This window comes from Myiozetetes cayanensis, unplaced genomic scaffold, assembly GCF_022539395.1.
Source record: "Myiozetetes cayanensis isolate MyiCay16 unplaced genomic scaffold, myiCay2020 scf15, whole genome shotgun sequence".
In the NCBI taxonomy this organism is placed as follows: Eukaryota; Metazoa; Chordata; class Aves; order Passeriformes; family Tyrannidae; genus Myiozetetes; species Myiozetetes cayanensis.
The window spans coordinates 6,693,988-6,715,371 of record NW_026087159.1 but is presented as its reverse complement, the minus strand read 5'-3'; the positions used below and the strand labels follow the sequence as shown (position 1 = coordinate 6,715,371).

General features: G+C 43.8%; 1 protein-coding gene across 3 annotated transcripts; it reads right to left on the bottom strand.

Moving 5' to 3' along the window:
- Nucleotides 1-5,410: 5,410 nt before the first annotated feature.
- Nucleotides 5,411-19,418, bottom strand: SLC6A14 (solute carrier family 6 member 14). 3 transcript variants are annotated; one of them, XM_050310240.1, is made up of 15 exons: nucleotides 19,369-19,390; nucleotides 18,985-19,076; nucleotides 18,576-18,744; nucleotides 16,705-16,836; nucleotides 14,987-15,148; nucleotides 13,667-13,802; nucleotides 12,802-12,934; nucleotides 10,844-10,984; nucleotides 9,642-9,870; nucleotides 9,432-9,557; nucleotides 9,222-9,340; nucleotides 7,954-8,053; nucleotides 7,468-7,577; nucleotides 6,299-6,466; nucleotides 5,411-5,705 (listed from the first exon to the last, which is right to left on the bottom strand). In XM_050310240.1, the coding sequence occupies exons 2-15, from the start codon at nucleotides 19,072-19,074 to the stop codon at nucleotides 5,559-5,561; spliced, it is 1,962 nt and encodes a 653-aa protein (XP_050166197.1). In that variant the 5' UTR covers nucleotides 19,075-19,076; nucleotides 19,369-19,390; the 3' UTR covers nucleotides 5,411-5,558. The 3 variants fall into 3 exon arrangements, with proteins under 3 accessions (XP_050166197.1, XP_050166198.1, XP_050166196.1); XM_050310241.1 differs by lacking the exon at nucleotides 18,985-19,076 and having other exon boundaries at nucleotides 19,369-19,418; XM_050310239.1 differs by lacking the exon at nucleotides 19,369-19,390 and having other exon boundaries at nucleotides 18,985-19,197.
- Between the last annotated feature and the right edge of the window lie 1,966 nt (nucleotides 19,419-21,384).

Sequence of the window (21,384 nt, the reverse complement as noted above, 5' to 3'; positions counted from 1 at the left end):
CACCATCAGTAGCCCTCAGAAAGGTGAAATGAAGGAGAAAATGAACATGCATTCGTATTTTATAAAAGTAGAAGCTTTGAAGCTGGAAAAATACATCTAGTAGATAAAGTACAGCAGTAGCCAGTTCTGTATGGGTTTGGGGTGCAGAAAAGCTTCTATTAAACCTCCTTCTGTGAGACAATGCTGCTGGCCAACCCAGCTGTGGCTGGTGGAAGTGCAGATCCCAGCACTTACCTGTTAGCATTTGTAGAGCTTCAGAGACGTACAGCTCTCAGATGGAGATGCTTCTTTACCAAGGCCTGTGTCTGTTAGTTCTTTTGTTGAAGTTAGCCCTACTGAAACTCCAAGATAGGAGTTGGAAAGTCCAATTCTGCTGGTTCCCAGTCTACTGACATTTCTCCTTGATTGTGTCTTCCCCCTTAACTCCCATTCCTTTTGATTTGATTTTGTAAATCCTGGATTTAATCAAAGTCTGCATCTCCAAAATTGGATGCACAGTTTTCCAACACCTCAGTGGCTGGAGCATCATCCCAGCACAAGCAGATGGGTCTTATCTGATGACAACAAACTAACTCTGGCAACTTGGGCCAGTCAACCACAGGGTTTGGATTTCAGCTACATGATTTCTATCCTCCCACAGCAGTACGGTCAGCTCTCACCCAGCCAAAGCCTGGAGCTGACCACAGGCACCGCACAGCCATGAGCTTTGTCCAGCCTGGAAAGCAGGTGATGGAAACAAGGCTGGATGTTGCCTGGTGCATGAGTTCTACACTGTAAATCCAGGCTCTTCTGCCCCCACCTAACAGGGATAGGTCAGCCAACAGTTGTCTAGAAACATCTTTGACCTACACAGAAACGCTCATTGAAACATTTTTAATGGTTTCGTTGAAAAAACTCCTAAAATTAATTCCATATCTAATTGCTACCTAGTTTCCTAGGTGGAAATTTTCAAAACAATCCTTCCAAACTGATTTTCACAGAAACATCAATCCCAAATGATCCTTTCCAAGATCACAAAAGAAGCAGTGCACTCAGGACTGTCTAACCTCAGATCCTCCAGCTGAACCCAGGATCCTTCCAGCAAGTCACACGCCCACTGGTTTCAACCAGGTCACCAACTCCAGAGTTTGTCTGACATCTCAGCAATCAAAGTCTCTCATTACAGCCTTTTTGCCTGGCACTTTAATATGATCTGCCATTTCACAGCCCAGTAGCTCTATCTGAACAGGTGGAATATGGCAGATTCCTCTCATTATTTTAGTCTTTGTCAAATGACTGTTATTAATTCACAGTAATCTACATATTTCTAGATTTTCCCCTAAGCATTCTCCTTCATCTGATCAGCTACATCAGTAACACCACTATATTACTCCTTCCCACATTGCGGTCTGCCTTCCCAATCTGTCCTGTGCATATGACGAGTGTTTGGTCCTTTTGGCTCTTGGAGTTTCCTGCTTTGCTTTCAAAGTAATTGAACAGTATTAAGCAAAGTAAAACTATGGACCAAAATTCCTGGTGGTCATTTGCTTGAGTTTAATCATTCTGGCCACATAACTCCTAAGGAAATTCTACCTGTCTTCATGCCTGGAGTATGTCACTAACATTAACCCCAGGAGGTCTTTGTGGATGAACAAGGAGCTCCTGGACAAAATCAAACACAAAAAGGGTAGGGATTGAATTGAGAGCAGCTCTGAGGAGAATGACTTTGGAGTGCTGGTGTACAAAAAGCTGGACATGAGCCAGCAAGGCGCACTCACGGCCCAGAACGCCAAACGTATCCCGGGTTGCATCAAAGGAAAGCGACCAGCAGGTCAAGGGAGGGAAGTCTGCCTCCCTACTCCACTCTGCTGGGACCCCACATGGAGTTCTGCATCCAGCTCTGGGGTCACCAACACAAGAAGGACATGGACCTGATGGAGCGAGTCCAGAGTAAGGTCATGAAGTGAGCTGAGTCTCAGCTGAACTCCGGGGACCAGGGAGAGGAGGTGTACAAATTGTCACAAAACTGTGATTGGGGCTGGAAAGATCCACTTACTGGGACAACTGGCCTGGCAAGACAACCTGTGGCCAGAGTAGCTTTAACAGGGCAGCTCTATTCTTACCTGAACCCTTGGCTTGGAGCCCCTCAGGCCTCCAACAGGTGCTCCAGCATAACACATTTGGAACTGGGTAACAGGGACCTTCCCATATGACCAGTCTGACTTAAAGCTCACACTGTTCAACAGCTGCCAGCAGGGCAGGATCGAATACCAGCCACCCAGCCGCTTTACAGTGTGGCCACAGAGCAGCGAGGAGAGGGACGGAGGGGTCTCCCAGCCGCTCGCAGCCCCCGCGCCGGGAGGGGAGCCGCAGCCACGGGCACACGCTGCTCTCTGCTGGGCAGCTCCGCGCCACGCAGCCCCGGCTGCACACCCGCCTGCCGCACGGAGCCGACGGGGGACACACAAAATTAAATACTTCTTTTTATTATTACTATTTTTTATTACACTTCATGCTCATAAACAGTCTCTGCAATGGGAACGACTTAGGGGTTTTCAATTTGCTTTCTCAGTCTTGGCCCCTAACTAATCGCTTTACATACATGTAAAAATGCCAGTGGAAATATCCATTCTTAAATACTTCCATGCTATAGATGTGCCTTATTTTAACCGCAAACGTGTGTGTTCTCATTCCTGACTGAAAACAGATTTGCATTTTGAGTCAATCCAAAGCAAATGTAGTACTCTTGTACTTCTCCTCTCTTTCCATGAGTTTTCCTTTCACTCCTGCTCAGCTCGATCCAAAGTGGAATCATTTGCTTTTTTGCTCTCAAAGTAATAAAAAACAAATTCCAGGCATTTCAATCACCTGCTCAGCACAGAGCACTCTCCCTTAGCAGGAATGCTGCACTGGTTGAGACTGTTGATGTTTCAACCCAACAAATACCAGAGTGTTGGGTACCACCAGTCTGGGTGGGTGAGGTGACCCAGGTCTGCTGGGTCCACAGAAGCACTGAGGGACACCACTTCTTCATGGAACCATCAGGGGCTACTGAACAACCCTATCTGCTAGGCCAGAACCAACACAGCTCTGATGAGGAATACGAATGCCAGGTCTGAAATACTCTCTAAAACTCTTCAGCAGATGCCAGCAGTCAGCAACATGAGTGAATCAGCTCACACAAAGAGAACAACAGAAGCTGGATATAACCAGGAAGATGTCAGATATCCACATACAGAAAAGGATCCCAGCTCTGCCAGGAGAGTCAACCTTACCTTCAGAACTGGGGTATTTTCTTACCTCAGAGGAAGGAGGAAGCACCAAAACGAGAGCCCTGGCCCTTGAGAAATCGCTGTCACTCCTCTGGGAGGCTTTGGTAGGGCAACATCAGGAAAACAACTCCTAGAAGCCCATGAGACAAATCCAGAGCAGAAGCAGCCTCTTGGGAGTCCTGTGTGCAGCAACAGGGGCTTCTTGCAGGGCAGTAGATGGCTAGTATTAGCTTTCAGCACCTCTTTTGCAAAAATTTTCCTGAATTCTTTCTCAAGATGGTCTGTTCAGTCTGCTTCCCCACCACCTCAGTGGTCTCACTCATTTGACTAATTTCTCTCTCGTCCCTGAGTCTGTCCCTTCCCAGGTATGAACTGTTGCTCGGTGCATCAGCACCAGTGGATAGTGCACTGGAGGATGAACACTCCAGCTTCGCAGCCTCCCTCCTGCTCCCAGCCTCTCCAGCCTAGTGACAGCACCCTTTTCTGCTGGTTTGTGGCTAAACCGTGATCCTAGAGCAGTTGGAGTGCAGGAAAAGGGTCCTCTTCTCCAGCTTCTAATCCCACAGCACTAATCCCACAGTCCTTTATAAATTCTCACTCAATTACTTTCTGTATTTTCTCAGCCCTCTCCAAAACAGGACTACTGCACTTCTATAGGGAAAGACTTCCTGGAGATTGAATCTTTCCAGTTCGACCTCTCAAAGGCTTAGGATCATAGAAGCACTGGTGGCAGTTCCCTTCCTCCCAACGGCTCCCCACCAACTCCAGAAAAAATGCCAAAAGTGTCCAGATCCAAACTCATTAAAAACAGAAAATCACATTTTATTTGCCAGCTCCAAAATGATTAAAAACAGGAAATCACATTTCATTTGCCATAAAGTGTTGATTTATCACAAAAAGTACCAGTATAAAACATACACCAAGGTACACAGCTTGGGCAACAAGCCACTATGCACACTCTTTCATGTCCAGAAAAAGTGACAAAGCCCTGAGAGGAAGTGACAGCTACATACCCTGCTGCATTGTTCCCAAGGAACAATTATCACAGTAAGAGAGAGATTCCTCAGCACACCAAATGTGTTTATTCTATTCTAAGGGGTTTTTTCCCTTTATCAGGAATTCACTTGTATTACAAGTGAAGTTAGGTTCTCTTAACCTAACACCGTCCTGCCTAGGTAGATGCCCAAGTCTGTTTTCCTAACTCTATTACAAACTTCATAACTTTATATTAATCTTGTGATTTTAGCAAATTTTGGAGTAACCACACTACAATGCAGTTATAACTTCCACTTTAAGTGAAGTTCTGCTTATTTTGTCCCTATCACAACACTGATAACACTGTTTGAATCTTTAAAAAAGCCCTTTGGGTCTCCTTTGGAAGGGAAACCCCAAATCTGAGTGAAAGATGCAGAAAACAAACTGATACGTAAAGCTTTGGTGAGAGTAGGAGAGCAGACACACCAGAACTCAGTGGTTACTCTTTCATTCTGCAGATCCCAATGACAGAATATGGAAGTACAGCATTTTTTAATTACAGACAAATGAATGCTAAGAACAGGGCATGACAACAAAAGATGGCTCTTTGGGGATGCCAAGAGAAATAATGACAGATAGAAAGCAGCCTGCTTTTCACCACGTTGAAGTCTTATTTCCCATGATGGAAATCTTTTGCCACTCAATATTTATATTTCTTTAGACAACAAACACACACACACACAAACACACATAGTACTCAACATCAAATCCTGAGCAGCCTCACAGCACACTGAGCAAGGCTTAGAGAAAAGTTGTGTTCCCTGAGCTACAGTGCCAGGCAGCAGCACAACAGTTCACCTCTGCTGACCACACACCACTGTGGATGGCAGAGCACAGCAGAAGGCAGTAACTGCAGGTCAGGGCACACATGCACAGCACCTTTGGGCTCAAATTTCTGTAGCTGAGGAGTGCCTCAATGTGTCTTTACTCTCTTCCACACCCGTATCTGCAGTCCAGCTGGATACAAGTTGGGTGGGGTTAAGCCTGCCCAGTCCAGCAGCCTGGGGGGAGCCTGCAATGTATTATCCTGCCCTCTCAACCTAGATATCTGGTGAGATTTCAGTGCCTAATTTACCTGTTCTTCCCCAAAGACTAAAGCCCTAAAAATAAATAATATGGCTCACTTTTATTTGGGGACTGGATTTTGAAGGGCAGGGGGTTGATTTGCTTTTTTTCTTTTTATTAATTTTTTTTTTGCATTGTCCCTTTCTAATATTAAAAGAGAAAACTCATATAATACATTAAAAAATTGTCATCCAAACAGCTATCTCATTAATGTGTGTATATTAAGCCAAACACAGTAGGAATCTCGTGTTCCTTTTCCTTTTTGGGATCTACCATATGGCTGTATCGTTCTCCTCGGTGACGTTCCAGGTAGGGGCCCCAGTTTGCTGCAGGCCGGCAGCAGTTTACAATGCGCTGGAAAGCAAAACCAAAGCACAGCTTTAGTCCAGGCTACTGTTAAAATTCAGTAAAGCTGTAACTCTAGGTGTGCACCGCAACTCAACAAATGGCAAATCAACAAAGGTGTTTAGAATCTTTCCAAACATCTTTGGGGCCAGTGGATTCTGGATACTGAAGTGAAAAAACAGAGAAAGCTGTGACCAACAGGACTGTTTGGCAAAGCTTGGCAAGTGCAACAAACCTCAGATCTGGCACTTGCTTGTTTCTATGAGGAATGGGATGTAAAACTCAGGAAAATTATATGGGGATATAAAGCAATAAAAATTCTCCAGAGAATTTAAAGCAGCTGAAATAACTCAGAACCCATGAAAATCACTCTTGAATGTGTGTATGCCCTCCCAGAGAATCAGACTTTATCTTCTAATCAGAGCACAGTAAATTTGCCTCTGATGCAACTACCAGAGGCATGTGTTGGTCTAAAAATCCAATTAACAGACACGACAAAGTAGTAAATGTGTTGGAGGAAAAAAAAAAAAAAGCACAGGTAGTCCTGATAATGCCAAAGAAATTAAGATTTGAGGCTATGACATGGTTTTTTGCCCCCTTACCTCATAAAGGGTTCCTTCAGCTTTAACTATTTTTACAATAGCAACAATGGGAATCCAGATGACGCAGAAGATGATCATGCACCAGCCAACAGCAGTTCCCCAGGTTGGATATGGCACTGAGCCATAAAAAGGACGTGAAAATGTGACCAAAGACCAGATCAAAATAGCCTATAAAAAGTGGTGAAAAGAATAAGAGATAAAAGCAGATTTCTAGCAACCTTGAACTTGCAATCTGTTTTCAAGTTGGTTCCAAAAAGTGCTGTATACAACTTGTGCATGGTTCAATTTTGCTTTCTGAGTGCGAGAACGGTTGTGCAGGATTTGGTGTTCAGTTACAGCCAAACAGCAAGTACAAAGGGCAGGACTGAAAGACGACACTGATGCACACCCAAACACTAAGTACATCTATGTTTAAACACAACTTTACCTCTTGAAATCTTATGTTGGATAATACATCTGCTGTTGGATGAGCCCAGTACCTTTCTCCATATGTTTTGTGTGTTCCCATGTTCAGTTATTTATGGGAATACAGGAAAGAATCTAAGATTAGAAGTTGGCAAATATTGCTGCAGAAATCAGATATTTTTAAGTAGCATTTTCTAAATTGTTGTCTGGACGTATGAAAGGTAATGTGCTGGTCAGAGAAACGTACCACTCTTCCTGGATTTGGGATATCAATAAATTCTCTCACACTAACATAATCCACTATCACATCACAATTGGGACTACAAGACTAATGAAAAACTGAGACATGTGACACAACATAAATAGGTCTCAGTTAGACAGGAGAACAAATGGATATCCAAGGATCCAAGCCAGGAATCTGTTCCAAAAATGGGATTTCCCTCTAAAGGGAAAAATCCAAGTTTTCAAAACATTTTCTTAGTCTAAAATTAAGATAATCTATCTGCCAAGACAAATGATCTGGTTGCTCTCTTAGTCCTTGGGAGTGTAGACCCAGCTCACTAGCAACTGATCTAAACCTCCAGCCCCTTCTAAGAAAGGATCCAAGGAGGGGAGAATGTATCAGAAAGCAGAGACAGTATTTCCTTCACTGCCACAGTCCTACCCTGTCTTTATATTCAGCCCTGAACCTTCACGTGGAAACCTCTTCAATATCAAATTACTAAGTTCTGTCACACTAACACAATCCAGTCATCTGCACTCACCGCTAACAGAACAGGAGTAACGAAAAACCAGCACATTCTCCACCACAGCCAAAACAAACGGCTCTTCTTTCCAATCATCATTTCGATGTCTTCAATGAACCTGTTTCCTCCTGTTGAGAGACAATCACAGGGCACATTGTAAAGCAGGTGCCTCCCTTGCGGGTGTAGTTACTCAAAAGAAAAAAGACAATGATCAAGGACAGTTTCTCCAGTTCTGTGGTAACTGTTAAAGCTTTTCTGACAGTTAAGTTATAAATAATTTACTGCAGTAATTAACAGACAATATTCCTGGCAGTGTTCAAGGCCAGGTTGGATGAAGCTTTGAGCAAGCTGGTCTAGTTGAAGGTGTCCCTGCCTGTGGCAGGGGGAGTGGAACAAGATGATCTTTAAGGTCCCTTCCAACCCAAACCATGCTGTGGTTCTATGATATACACTATGCCTGGAATTCCTTAGTCAAATTATGGATGTTCAATGTAAGTAATTTACCATAAATGTAGACAATGCCTACTATCTCCAGGACAGCCGAAATAAGGATTCCCCATCCAGCACAAAAATGATCTATTAGGTTAACCCAGTAAATTCCTGCCTGTAAAACAAACATTAGAGGTTAAAATTTGAGTAGTAACACATTTGTGCAAATAAAATAAAGTGTATTTGTTCAAGGCAGTTTAAGTGATCACCACTCCAAGTTTTTTAAATTCCTAGTACTTCAGGTTAAATACACATTTGTGAATATGTATTTTGTTTGAATACTCAAACATAAAGTTGAAAGGCACATCTGACAAAATACCAAAACCAAGACAGATGTACATGCAGAGTATATGTAAAGAGCTGAAAGCAAAATTTAAACTCAGAGCTTACAGTAATAAAGCTGGTGCTGAAGTTTTAATACTGAGCCACAGCAATAGCTATACCAGTTACAAGTTCTGGGGGGCTTCTGTACTCCCACATGCACAAGTTCTCCATGTGGGTTAAACACAGCTTTAAACACCAGCATGCAATAACAGGATCACAGCAAAGGAAACAAGCTTTAAGCCATTTCACACTCTTGGGTACTAAGTCCCTTGCAAGCTTCCCTGCCACCGGGTTTTATGACGAACATACTTTGCTTGACCATAAAAGTGACTGTTTACCACAATTACTGTCTTTGTATTGTCAATCTAATTACACACATAAAGATGGAATAATTACAGTGAACCCTTGTAGCCTTAAAAGCAATTGCCTCAAAAAATTTTACACACTATACTTAAAATTCCTTTTCTGTATGTGTATTTATATATATACACACACAGGAGAAGTAACCATACAACCTACAGATGCCTGTGAGCTAATGGGTTTTTATGACTTGAATAGGCCATTTCTCAATTCCTGTCCTGTTTGGTAGTCAGTTCTGAACAAAGAGATCCCATTGACATTTATCAGCAGTACCCACAGTGCTGTGGACACACTGTGTGCATATACTTGTGATTACACAAACTCCTGAACTGATGAACGATAAATCACGTTGATGGTTCACAGGCTCTGCACAGGCCTTGTATTTAAAAGCATGTCTCAGTTCAACAATCACAGAAAACCTTAGGTTCTCCAAGCTTTCCTCTGGAAATTTCTTATTTGTGTGCCCAGGCACACTGGCAGAATTCAAGTCTCTAAGATTGATCCACGAAGGCAGGAACAGTTGGAAAGGGTATTTTGATTTGAGTCCATCACTTGCAGCATAACTAAAATCACTACCAAAAAATAATTTCATGTCTTACCTGAGTAACACAAACAAGCCCAAGAAGAAAGAGTAGTAAGCACACACCAATGGTTACAGGGATTCTTAATTTTTTCATCACTTTGGGATAAAAATCCTGAATGGTTGTTGTAAGTGTTTCTGCAAAGAAAGAAGTGGGGAGTTTGAGCAGCATAATTAAAAAAGGCGATGGTTATTTGAAAAGCCATGAGTCACTTAAAACACCACTCACCTATGGTGGCAAACTGGGAGTCAAGGCCCAAGAGCAGAAGCATGAAGAAAAACAAAAAGGACCACAGAGGAGAAACTGGTAACTTGGAGAGAGCCTCTGGGTAGGCTACAAATGCAAGATTAAATCCTGGAAAGTAGTAGAAAGAAGGATATTATTGCCATGCTTTGGTCAATGCAAGTCCCGATACCACCAGTGTGACAGTCTGCCTACCTGAGTTCACAACCTCGGAGACGGGTCTCTCGGACACGAATGCCATGTGTCCCAGGATGGAGAACACTGCAAACCCAGCAAACACGCTGGTGGCACAGTTGGTTACACAAACTAAAATAGCATCCAAGTAGCAGTTGTTGTTGAACCTATTGTACGAAGACAACGCAACAAGCCCACCCCATGCCACAGACAGGGAATAAAATATCTGGGTGGCTGCATCTTTCCAAACCTACCAAAAATAAGAACAGGAGAATTACTCTATAACGAAGAGTACGTACAATAAATATTCAAGTCTGCCCTCTGTTGAAGCTCAAGGGTATTTTTTTTCACTTAGCCTAAATCTACTTCATATGAATTTTAGGGTAGGTGGGATATAGTCCACTGGTGACCTTGAAGTCTCAAACACAAACAGTATCTTGTCTCCAAAGGTCACATTCCAAGTATGTTGCCAAATACTTAAATATTATTGGACTGGCAAACCCTAAAGAAGAGATTCAATTTGTTCACATATGAGGGTTGTTGAGATATGAATCCTGTCACAGGGCCAACAAATAAAGAAAACCAGGACTGCCCTGCAGGAGTGAGAACTTCTATGTACTCTCCCACTCGTGTTCCTCACACCATGACCCAAACAAACCACTTCTGCCTCTGCTGCAGCCCCTTAGTTAGTGCCAAGCCACAAATAAATACCACAAATAAACATCACACTTAATGTCTGCTTTTGATAAAACTGAAATAAATATTGGCATAAGCCAGAACAAAAGAAGCCTGGGCTTTCTTTGCACAAGGTGCCCTTCCTGGTGCACCTAATTACCCAAGCTAATTTCTTGGGCGAGGCACAGCCTGAATTTCAAACTCGGGGATCCCTTCAGCCTTCTGATAAAGTCCCTTAAAATTATCAGCAAGGACTTTCTCAGCAGGCCTTGCTGAGATGAAACTCCAGCATGACCACCCAGAGCTGATGAGAGGCAATATCATAGTTGTTGTCACTGTCTGGTGCAGCAGGGAAGTGGGAAGAGGGTGACTATCTTTTAAATTGAGAGTAGCTAGAATAGAGGAGCTAGGACTTCTTAGGCCATACAAAATACAGGGCAGGACATGAAGAAGCATCTGACTCGATAAAAAATAAGTTGCTCTGCAAGCAGCAAGCCCACAGAACCACGGAAGTGTGTCACACTTCTGGGGCTGACGCTACCTCTCACCTCTGCCTCCATCAGCTTGGTGAAGTTGGACTGTCTCCCAATGTAGTATTGAATGCCATCCATAGAACCTTCCAGAGTGGCACCTCTCACCAGCAAGATGAGCAGGATGACGTATGGGAAGAGCGCAGTAAAGTAGACAACCTGCAGAAAGACGGGCAGGGACAAACCTTAGGAATGAGGGGATGCATAGACCTCTGTGGAGGAGGAATGGACAGGTTTTAAGCTAAGGTCTGCTGGTACAAAAGAAAAAAACAGGCAACCACGGAAGTGAACACATGCCAACCACCAAACCATCTGGCTTAGCCGGTTCTTGAGCTGCATTCCAGCAGAAGCAGAAGGCCCAAGCCACATATCCACTTTTCAGATAGCACTTTACCAGTTTCAGAAATGTGTTTTTCTGACATTATTTACTGCTGTAGCAAGGTCTGGACTCAACTACCCCAGAGGCCTCTTGCTAAGTAATGCTTCTAGAAAGGTAAAACTGAAAGCTAGTGAAAATTAGGTGACCAGTGTGAAATTATCTCCTGATGAGACTGAAACCTACTCCCCTGCCTCCCTCACCCCCTCCTCCCTAAAAAAAAAAAAAAAAAAAAAAAAGAAAAAAAAAAAATTAAAAAAAAATAATCACCATTCTGAATGCTTTCTTTACTGAGAACAAGTACTTTGTACTTTTAGGTTCTTTCAGACATGGACTCATTCTGTTGTTTGTCTAGAGTGATGGGATCCACGCCAGCAGCAAGGCTATTGTCACACAGGCTACATGCAACAATACTCTTGTTTCTTGAGTCTTAGTTTCAGTGTTATGCAGACAGATAATTGACCCAGTACTGCTTGTTACACCAAGCTATAGCATTGCACCATCATGTGGTGAGTCTGCCATTTCAGAAGACTTCCTTCATGTTTTCCTGGAATAGACAATTCTTTCTGCTTTTCATCTTTGCCTTGTTCCTGCTCAGCTAGATTCTTCTGAGTATTACCTTACTCCCCAGAGAGGCTTACTTTCGTGCCTGAAGAGAAGTGACAAGAGGAATAATCAACTAGGCACCCAAAGAACGTGAGATTAAGAGGAGCCATGTGGCCGGTAAAGCACAGATACTCCACCCCAAAGTGCTGAGACAGAGGGCAAAAATTCCAAATATAAAGAAAAACAGGAGAAAACATCAGCCTGAGGAGAGAAGGGCAGGCAGCAAGGAACCATGGAAAGGCACAATGAGAGAAGGAAACAAAAAAAGGTCAGTGCAGAAAAGGTGAAAGAATGAATGAAGGCATTTGAGAATGAAGAAGTAAACGACAGAGATGCAATGTGGAGGTGAGAAAGGAGTATGGAAAGGAAGGAAGTAAACCAGAAAAAGGCCTTAGGCAGGGAAGAATGAAATTCATCCTGCCTGAAGTCAACATAGTGCAAGGAAAAGCCCAGGCAGCTGTGCTCCAGCACATGGGGATGGGACCTCAGCAGAGCCATAGTCTGAAACAAATATCAATGAACCCGGTCCCTAAAAACAGCTTTAGTTCTTGAAAACAAACAACGTTTCACAATGGGGCAGGAAGCTGCACATGCACATCTGTTAGCAGGACCTGACCTGTATCGTCCAAACCTCTCAACTACACTGGAGGTGCAAATAATCATCGGGTGTTCCCAGGGCGTGTGCTGTCACATGCACACATCCATCACACAGCCCAGGTGACTGCCAAAACGCAGCTGGAATCACCGGCATGACAGCAACATCCCTAAATACAGGGCAGCCCTGCTGGAGTTGAGGCCCACGTGTTAAGTAATGCCAGTGTAATCAGCACCTTACTCATATTTTATGTAACAGTTATGAAGCCAAGGAGAAGGAGGAAAGCTGAGTCCAGCAGAGGGTGGTGGGTTAGGACTGCATCCTGCCTTGTGCTAACCTTCCCTGAGTCCGAAGGGACAGGATCAGGCAAAAAGTCTGCTCCTTCCTCTTCCAACGTACCTTTCCAGAAGATTTTATTCCTTTGAACAATGCAGCTGCAACAATCATCCAGGACAGGAGGAGGCAGAGAGCCAGGTACCACACGATGTTGCCAGTCTCATCCAGCCCACTCGAGCGCTGAAGAGCCACTTTACTGAAAGCACAGAGTGCTCCCATGAGAAGAGGGTGACAGCAGCACACACATCTCCTTTTCAGCTACTTCTTGGAAGAAAGTGAGCTGGTGCTGGTGTCTGCTGGTGTTACTAGACACTGCATCCTCTTTCAGGAGCGTGCAGGTAGAATTGCATGATTGGCATTGAAAAACTGACTATTTAACTGTGGTTTCCCCCTTACCAGCTCTCAGCTCTTCATGCATCACCCACAAGGCCCACCACAGCTCTTCTGTGCTAATTGTGAAATTCTGACAGCAAGAAAAGAGCCCATATGAAACAGCTTCCAGGAACCCAGGGAACAGGAGACGAATTGAAACCATGGGGCTAAAGAAATGGCAATTTCTCAACAGGCCCAGATTCAGAATAAGGTGAATATATTTTGCACAGTAACTCCTGTGAAAAAAAGTATATGCTATATATAAAGATGCTAAGTAGTCTCTATCAGGACTCCCTAGAATAATACTTCTTTAAACTGCAATATTTTTCAGTTTGCTGTAGGTTGACTCACTCACTTCTCTTTCCACATGTGTTTTTTTTAATAAGGGCCAGATTTATCAATTAAATTTAAAGTCTCCTTTCTACCAATTTACATGCCCCCAACCCTTGAGTAGATTTTTTTCTGGGCACCAAAATAAGACAAAAATAAAAGGTACATCCAAAACCACAATGCATAATAAAGTTTTTTTAACAATTTCTTTAAAATATTTACTTACTTCCAGTATTGCTCACTAGGAAATTGCACTGGTTTGTAGTTTACAGTGCCATTTATACACGTGAGATTGTTGCTTGTGACAAACGTGTAGTTTGCATGAATGATTTCTCCATGTAAGGTTGTATTGCAGTCATTTACTGAAAGCAAGAAAAAGGAATCACTAACACTGTTATAACAAATAAATTTTCTAAAGTTACAGCTTCAGTTTGCCTACTAACCACATTTAGAAACAAATCTGAACTATCACTTGCAGCTGTGACTTTGTTACTTGACTGTAAATCAAAACACGAATAATCTGGTGTGCTTACCACGTTTCACTTATCCTCAAGAGTACTTGCAAAAATCAGAACTGAAGATAGTTAAGCTTGTAGCTTTGGTTACTCTATGAAAACCTTTGTCCCAAACCAAGATTACACACAGATCATCTTCTAGCAACTTCATCTTATTGCCACAGAGGGCTTATTAGAGCTCTTTAAACACTTTCCTTGGACGAGTGTGGGAGGAATGGGCACTATTTGGCTTTGGGAATTTTTTGCCAGTACATACCCTAAAGAACATTTTATTAGTATTCGTATCAGCATTTACTGGAAAAGTCTCTTTGAAGTCTATTTCAGGACAGCTCCTTCAATTCAGTGTTATATTCCTCCAGCACTTACAAATTTTATACTGAAATATTTTTAGTTTTGTCCATAAGCAAGCATCAACTTTTTGTTACATCAAGCATCCTAATTTCATTTTATGAAACCTATGAATCTTAGAAGAGATTTTGAGATATATGGTTAGGTTATGTTTACATTAACATTGTAAACAACGTAATCCATCCAGATCCTGTCCTTGTTATTTTAATAATCTCAGAGGTTACCCGGCAAGACATTTCCAGCTGCTAACTACTAATTACCTCACTAATTTCACCTTTTGCCTTAAACTGGTCTGATATGGAAACTGATGAGATAACAAGTGTTTGGCCCTACATCTGTTGCCAAACATCAAGAACAATAGTGTGGAGATACTTTCTAAAGAGTTAATGAAGTGTGAAACCAGTGCCTCACTGGTGCTCAGGATTACCATAGCCACAGGGGAGGCAAGGGGCAATGAAAAAAAAAACCAACCAAAAAACAATAGAAACTACAGCAGTAACACTTGTCTCATGGAAGGAAGGTATTTGTTTGCCATGAAGCCTGATGAAATGGAAATGCAGTATGTACTAGAAAAACCCTGAGATTTTAGAGGAGAAAAAAGGATCCATCGAGATGGTTACAGCCCAGTTCTCTGTAGATTTCCCAAAACAGCAATATTAAATTTTATCTGTTGAGTACGGTACCTATTCGTGTCTTGCTGCAGAATTCATCCGCCCAGGAAAAGCATTCTGACCATGGTAACACTTTTTGAAATGAGGCAAATAAATAGTAGAGTGCATAAGCAATGATAACGTTGTAATAGACTGTCACAAATGCTGAGATGACGACCATAGTGAAGCCCACTCCTAGGAACGAGAAAGGCATAATGTCTTAACTATCCCAAACCCAGGATTTAAAAAAAAAAACAAACAAAACACAAAAACAAACAAACCCAACCTATCAAACCCCAAACAAATGGCTTTTACTTGACTTTTAAAAGGCTAGCTGGGAAAAAGCTGAGGTTATTTTCTGTTTGGTTTTTAAATTATTTTTAAGAGCAAACAGTAAAAGGGTAAAGCCATGAAATGATAAATATGATCGAAACTGACCATCTCAAAGATGGATTTGACACAGAATTTTAATCAGGCCCATAAAAAAATTGGACTCGTTGCTAAGTCCAAGTCTAAAGGAGAAATTCAGTATTTTGTTCTCTCTCAGTTCAGAGAGAAGCTTAGTAAAATAAAAGAAACTGTACTGGGACTACCCAAGCCATTTTAAAGATTCCACTGTAATAAAGGTTTTTGACAATAAATGAGCAGCAACACAGAACAGTAAATCTGTGCTAATACTCCTGTTCTCCCCTTTGCTAAAATGAGTTTTGTTTTGCTAGTTTGGGAAAGCCTGACGAACTGTTCCAATCATCTTACACACTATATTTAAGTTTCCATCTTCACAGACATATGAAAGACTTGCTTTAAAAACTTTTGCCTTAAAGTTAAACACACTGCTCTCATGCAAGGTTGCTTGTGCTGCAGAACAGAGATGACCAAAAGAATAAACGTTGTGGCAACCAGTTTCTATGGAAGGCAGCAAGCAGAATTCTTATTGCATCAGAAAGAAACTTCCTTGTTCCTACACTAATTCCTCTGGTAGATAAAGAGAACAAACAAGACCAATTGCATAGTCCTTTACACTCATGGTACAGGAGTGGGATGGATAGGAGTGAGTAAAGCACATGGTTAGTTGTTTCCAAACAAATCTCCCCGTGAAATGCAAACCTTCTCAAAGACAGGCAAACTACCACTTCAGACTACAAGGGTTTCTCTTATCTCAAGAAGCACCTCACCTTACAAAGCCAGAGTCTAGGCTATTTAATCACACCAGCAGATGACTCCCAAGGCAGTTTCTGGATGACTGTGAGCACAGCATTGCATACAGACCAGGCCCTGTGCCTATGCCAACACTGGCAGCCAAATACAGAATTAGTCTGTCCAACACAGAACTGCCTTGCAAGCTATGCTGGACATGAAGCATAAAGAAACAGTGACAAATTCAACTTCTAAAAATTATTTTCGATCTCTTGCACATAGTACCAGTTGTTTTACTGAGGTTTTCTCTCAGACAGCAAACAGGGTCATCTTCTTTTGGCTGCAGTGAGGGTGACGTGCTGCTTAACACCAGGAGAATAACTGATAAAACCTCTCACAAATTACCTTTTCAGGGAAACCTTTAATCAATATATGGTTATTATAATAAGGAAGTAGGTACCTGGGAACATAACACTGACCTTGTAACTCTGGGAATAGTCACTACGCAAAAGTCAGCATCTCGGAATTAGTAACTTTGTGAAGAAATCATTAATTCACATCAGATTGTTACGAGAATAAAAGTTATCTAAGTTATCTATCATAACAAAACCAACCTTGAAACAATGGTAGTACTCTCCAGATGGAAATAGGCCCTAGACTGGCAAACTGCCCAAGGGAACATTCCATGAAAAATAGAGGCAAACCAGCTAATGCCAACATCAGGCTGTAGGGGATCAGAAAAGCACCTGAGGGGAGAGAAGGGGGAAAAACCAAAATCACACACACAAAGAAAATGATTTTTCAGTATTCACCACCATTTTATCACATTTTATACTCCTCCCTTTTTCTCCTCCTCAAATATCCCACTATAGGGTTTTTTTCAGAATAGAGAGATTTGTTTCTAAATCCCATTTTCTATAAGACTAAGTAGTACCTGCAATGAAGAGACACAGTCATGAGAACTGCTGATTTACAAAGGAAGGTTTCCCTTATAGAAATTAAAAAATTTTACAGAAACTACTGAAGATACAACACTCTTATACAAACACTGTTCAGCTGTAGCCACCGTCAGCCTTGTCTATTTCTATTTAGTCTTCCAGCTTTTAAAAGGATCAGAACCATTCCTTTACGTACTTAGCTGTGGTTTGCAACTGCCCTGTTCGAGCAGCTACTGGACATCAAAGCATGAAAGTTATTTTCTATGGCTGGCCGAGTCCTGTGTCAAACAGCATCTCAGTGTGGCTCTTGTTCAAGTCCATTTTAAAGTGTAGGTTAACCCGATATCATTGAGCGTCCTGTTCTGTGAAAGGAACTGGTACTTCTTTGTGTGTTCACAGAAGATGGGAAAAGTGAGAGCACAAGTTTCATAAACACCACCCAATGTCCCTGTGGAAATCTGTCCTCCTCACTCTCAGAGAATTTAAAGCAGCCAAGGACCCAGTTGTGCAAGGAGCTGCAAATACCTGATGTAATTTCAGGAAGTAAATTGGCCCACTGTATTAACTGGATTACTCCTGTGTTTCAAAACAAGGATGTAACAGCTGTCTTTATCAATCACGGGCAAGGAGCACAGAGAAGGATGCAAGCAGCAGCACAAATATGCTTTAAATGCAAGGTTTTCTGCTACAGCAGATAAGGGAAAAGGTCTAGTACAAGGCTGGTGTCACAACTTATTTTGTTTTCACAAGTTTCTTCAACAAAACGCAACCTGGCCAAGCTCACTCCAATAAAACTTCTGTACTGAGACTGCCTCCTTATGTTCCACAAGCACAGGTCTATGGGCTGTGCTGCATTTACAGTCCAGAATTTTACTTCAACGACTGTTAGAGCAAATAGGTACACTCAGGTAAGTTCTCTGCAGTTACTTGGCATTTATGCTCTCTTTAATTACCAGTGGTAGCCTGGCAAGTAGATAAAGCTCTGGAATATCAGCCAGGGAAGCCAGTGCCTCCATTTGGCTTTGCCACTATTTCATTTTGTAAGCAGATAGAGGCTCTCTCTGCCTCACACATCCCAAGTATCTGATTGGGATAATTATTGAGCCTGGATAATTATTCCAGCTTAGCTTGTTTGCATGGCAAAACAAAGGTGCAGAAAGGATTCAACTGTTCTCTATAACATACCAGGGAGGTAAGCTCTGGGGAAGGACAATAGTTATTTAGGTACGCAGAGGATATTGGCACATTGACAGAAAGGTGCATGCTGGTTGTGAGCAAATCAGAAGAGTTCTGGAACCCTCAGGTGGAATCAAGCAGTTAAAACTAAATACTATTTCCCTCCTCAGCTGGTACTCAAAAAGCACATAGATGTCTCTTGCTCCTTTTCCCTTTCCCATCAGCAGGCACTACCCCAGTTCTCAGGGTGATTCTCACATCCAGCTTTGAGAAACTGTTCCCAGCCTCAGGGCTGACCCTTGGAGCTTGTCCTCCCCTCCCTTGGGGACAGCAAGGCCTGCCCACCCGACATTGCCATCCAGCACAGGTACCTCCGCCATTCTGGTAGGTGAGGTAGGGAAAGCGCCAGACGTTGCCCAGGCCCACGGCGTAGCCCACCATGGAGAGCAGGTAGTCGGCTTTGCTTGACCAGTTGCCACGCTCCTTGTTCTCATCGCCATCACTGGAGTGGGAATCTTTTTCATGTGACAAACTGAAGTCCTTGGAAGAGAAGAGGCGAGGCTTGTGATCACCCCACAGGCAAGCAGGACAGTCATATCCACATTTCTCTGTCCAGGGCAGCACCCTGGCATTGCTGGGCAGGGCAGCTAGACAGGGTGGGCAGAGCCAGGTGGGCTGCTAGTCCAGCCAATTCCTGGCAGGTCAGCACAGATCTGTGAGAGAGGGTCCCCCCAGAGAACCCAAACACGTTCATGGTCAGTTTTGCCCTACTTCTCCTACCTGAATCCTCTCTGCTGTCAGCTCGTGGGGGCAGCACCTCCAGGGAATTCCTGAACTCTGTTCCACCGGCACAAGGCCAGATGCCCACATACCTGTTAGATGTTCACACCAGCACATACTTGTACATCCACTTTAAAAAACTCCTGTCCTAATGCATTTCACTCATGCCCAGGTGCTCATCCTAGCTCATCTCACGTTACCTACCACCGTGCCCTTATATTCCCACATCTGTCTGGATCTCATCTACCCGGACAACTTCATATCTGCCCAGCGCTCCTATAGCTGCCCACGGACCCGCACCCTGCTCAGGTGTGCCCCCACACCTGCCTGCATTCTCCCATGCCTGCCTGGGTGCCCCCGACCAGCCACCCCTCGCCGTCTCACCTTCTTCTTCCCGCAGGACAGAAAGCCGGGCAAGCTGAGCATCCCCATCTCTGCCGCCGCCGCTCCGCTCTGCCTGCGCCGGCCGCCGCCCGGCCCTTTATCGGGGCCGGCTCCCGCCCGCCCCTCGCCGCCCTACCGGGAACCGCGGCCCCTGGGCTGCCCCGGGGGCGGGAGGCGGCCCCGCCCGGACCGCGGGGCACCCCCTCGGCTCCAGCCTCAAGCCCAGCCCCGTGCCCGCTTCCCCGCCGCACCCCGCCCGCTGACCCTCCTCCAGCCCCGCGCCCACTTCCTCGGAACGCTCACCTGCCGAACCCTGCCCGGCCACCTGCCCACTTCCCCTCCTAAACATCCCCTGCCCTCCACACACCCTCCGATCCTCACCTTACCCACTTCCCCTGCCCAAGAACCCGTCTGGGCTCGCTCCCCCAGTCCGGGCTCTTGAGCCCTCCTTGCACTCCTTCGTGCTTGCTGTCACTCACCTTCCCTTCTAGCATACCCCCCACTCCTTGCCCTTCTCCCTCCTCTACCTGCACACCCACCCGCTTGTTTTCTACCTACAGGCAGCCAGCTCCTCATCACACACTGACCCTCTCCTGAGGATCATGAGCCCACCCGGCACTGCTGCCTCCCTGCGCCTCCCCAAAGAGCCACTGCCTGTCTACCTCACCTGTGGTCACTCACCCAGAGACCCTGCTCCACCCCGCCTGCTTCTCTCTCATTCTTTCTTAACCTGCTCCATGCTGGAGTCCAGGCTCAGGAGATGCAGGGCACAAGGGGGTTAAACAGAAATTTCAGCCTCTGAACACACCTTTCAGGTACACATGACAGGCACAGAAAGGGCAGGTCATAAAAGCAAAGCCATCTCCAGAGATAGAATTTGAGCAGAAAGTACTTAAGGACCTTTTCCAAACTCCCCTGCTTTACCCACCAAAATGACTGTGACATCTCAGCCTTAAGGGGAAGGGATGTCACAGTGACCTTGCCCAAGCATTCCATAAGGTCACACAGGAGGATACGGCTCGAAGCACACTCCACATACAGGCACAAGAAGACATGGATTGACTGGTTGCTTAATTGCACTGCCCCATTTCTAAATGGTCTTTTCCATGGCTCTTTCAGATCCACACCGTGAGAAACCCACTTTCTGCCCTCAATTATTTGGACTTTTGTTGAGCAAAGTGTTACCCAGCATCTCTCAATCTAGCCACAACTAAGAGGTATATCAGGAGTGAGAAGTGTGTGGGACAGCATCTGAAGGTAGGATATTTTATCACCCTGTGTAGCAGGTTCTCTAGGAGACTTCTATTTTAGAAGCTGGAAAGATGCCAGAATACTCTTATCTTTGGAACAAAGAGTAAGTACAGGTGCAGTGTCCTAACAGGACAAAGGCTTTTTGAGAAAATGATACATAAAAATTAAACACTCCTTTACAGGCTGCCTGCAAATTCAGCATTCAAGTGACCAAGCCACGACACCAAACAGAGACCGTCAGGCTAGTTCTTCGTGGAACAATACAAAACCCACCCAGACCAAGGATACATTGAGAAATCAGTCCATATTCTTCCAAAGCCTGTCTGAACTGTACATAAACCAAAGGAACCTTTTTGACAGTCCTGATCAGAGTTAAGAATGCGAAATAAAATGAGTTAATGTGATTTTATTTTAAGTTCTGTGTAACTCATGGATCTGTGGGTCACTATCTCCCCCAGGGGAAACAAAAACTTTCCTGTAAACAATGCTGGGCCTAACAAGAAGTCCAGGTTCTCCTCTGAACTCATGATTCAGAACTGGTTATCATCTTGTTTAGAAATGAAATGACATTTAAAACAACCTGCTAACCACAACCTCTCCTTCCATACTAGGATTAAGTGAGTGTGGAAATGCTGTGGAGTCATTGGCTTTGTCATTCGCTCTGTGTAACCAAAAATGACTACAAGTAAAACTGTACTGGAGGTACCACTTCTCTGATATGTTCTGTTTCTGACCATGTGAAAGTTTCATTTGTAATGCATTTTC

Excerpts from the sequence above, each read along its gene's own strand:
- SLC6A14 (XM_050310239.1), bottom strand. The coding sequence starts at position 19,101 with ATGTGCTGGTGTGAACATCTAACAGGTATGTGGGCATCTGGCCTTGTG. Across the intron at positions 9,871-10,843 it reads CCAAGCTGATGGAGGCAGAG|GTTTGGAAAGATGCAGCCAC; the intron begins GTGAGAGGTAGC and ends TATTTTTGGTAG. Across the intron at positions 7,578-7,953 it reads AGGCATTGTCTACATTTATG|GAGGAAACAGGTTCATTGAA; the intron begins GTAAATTACTTA and ends GTCTCTCAACAG.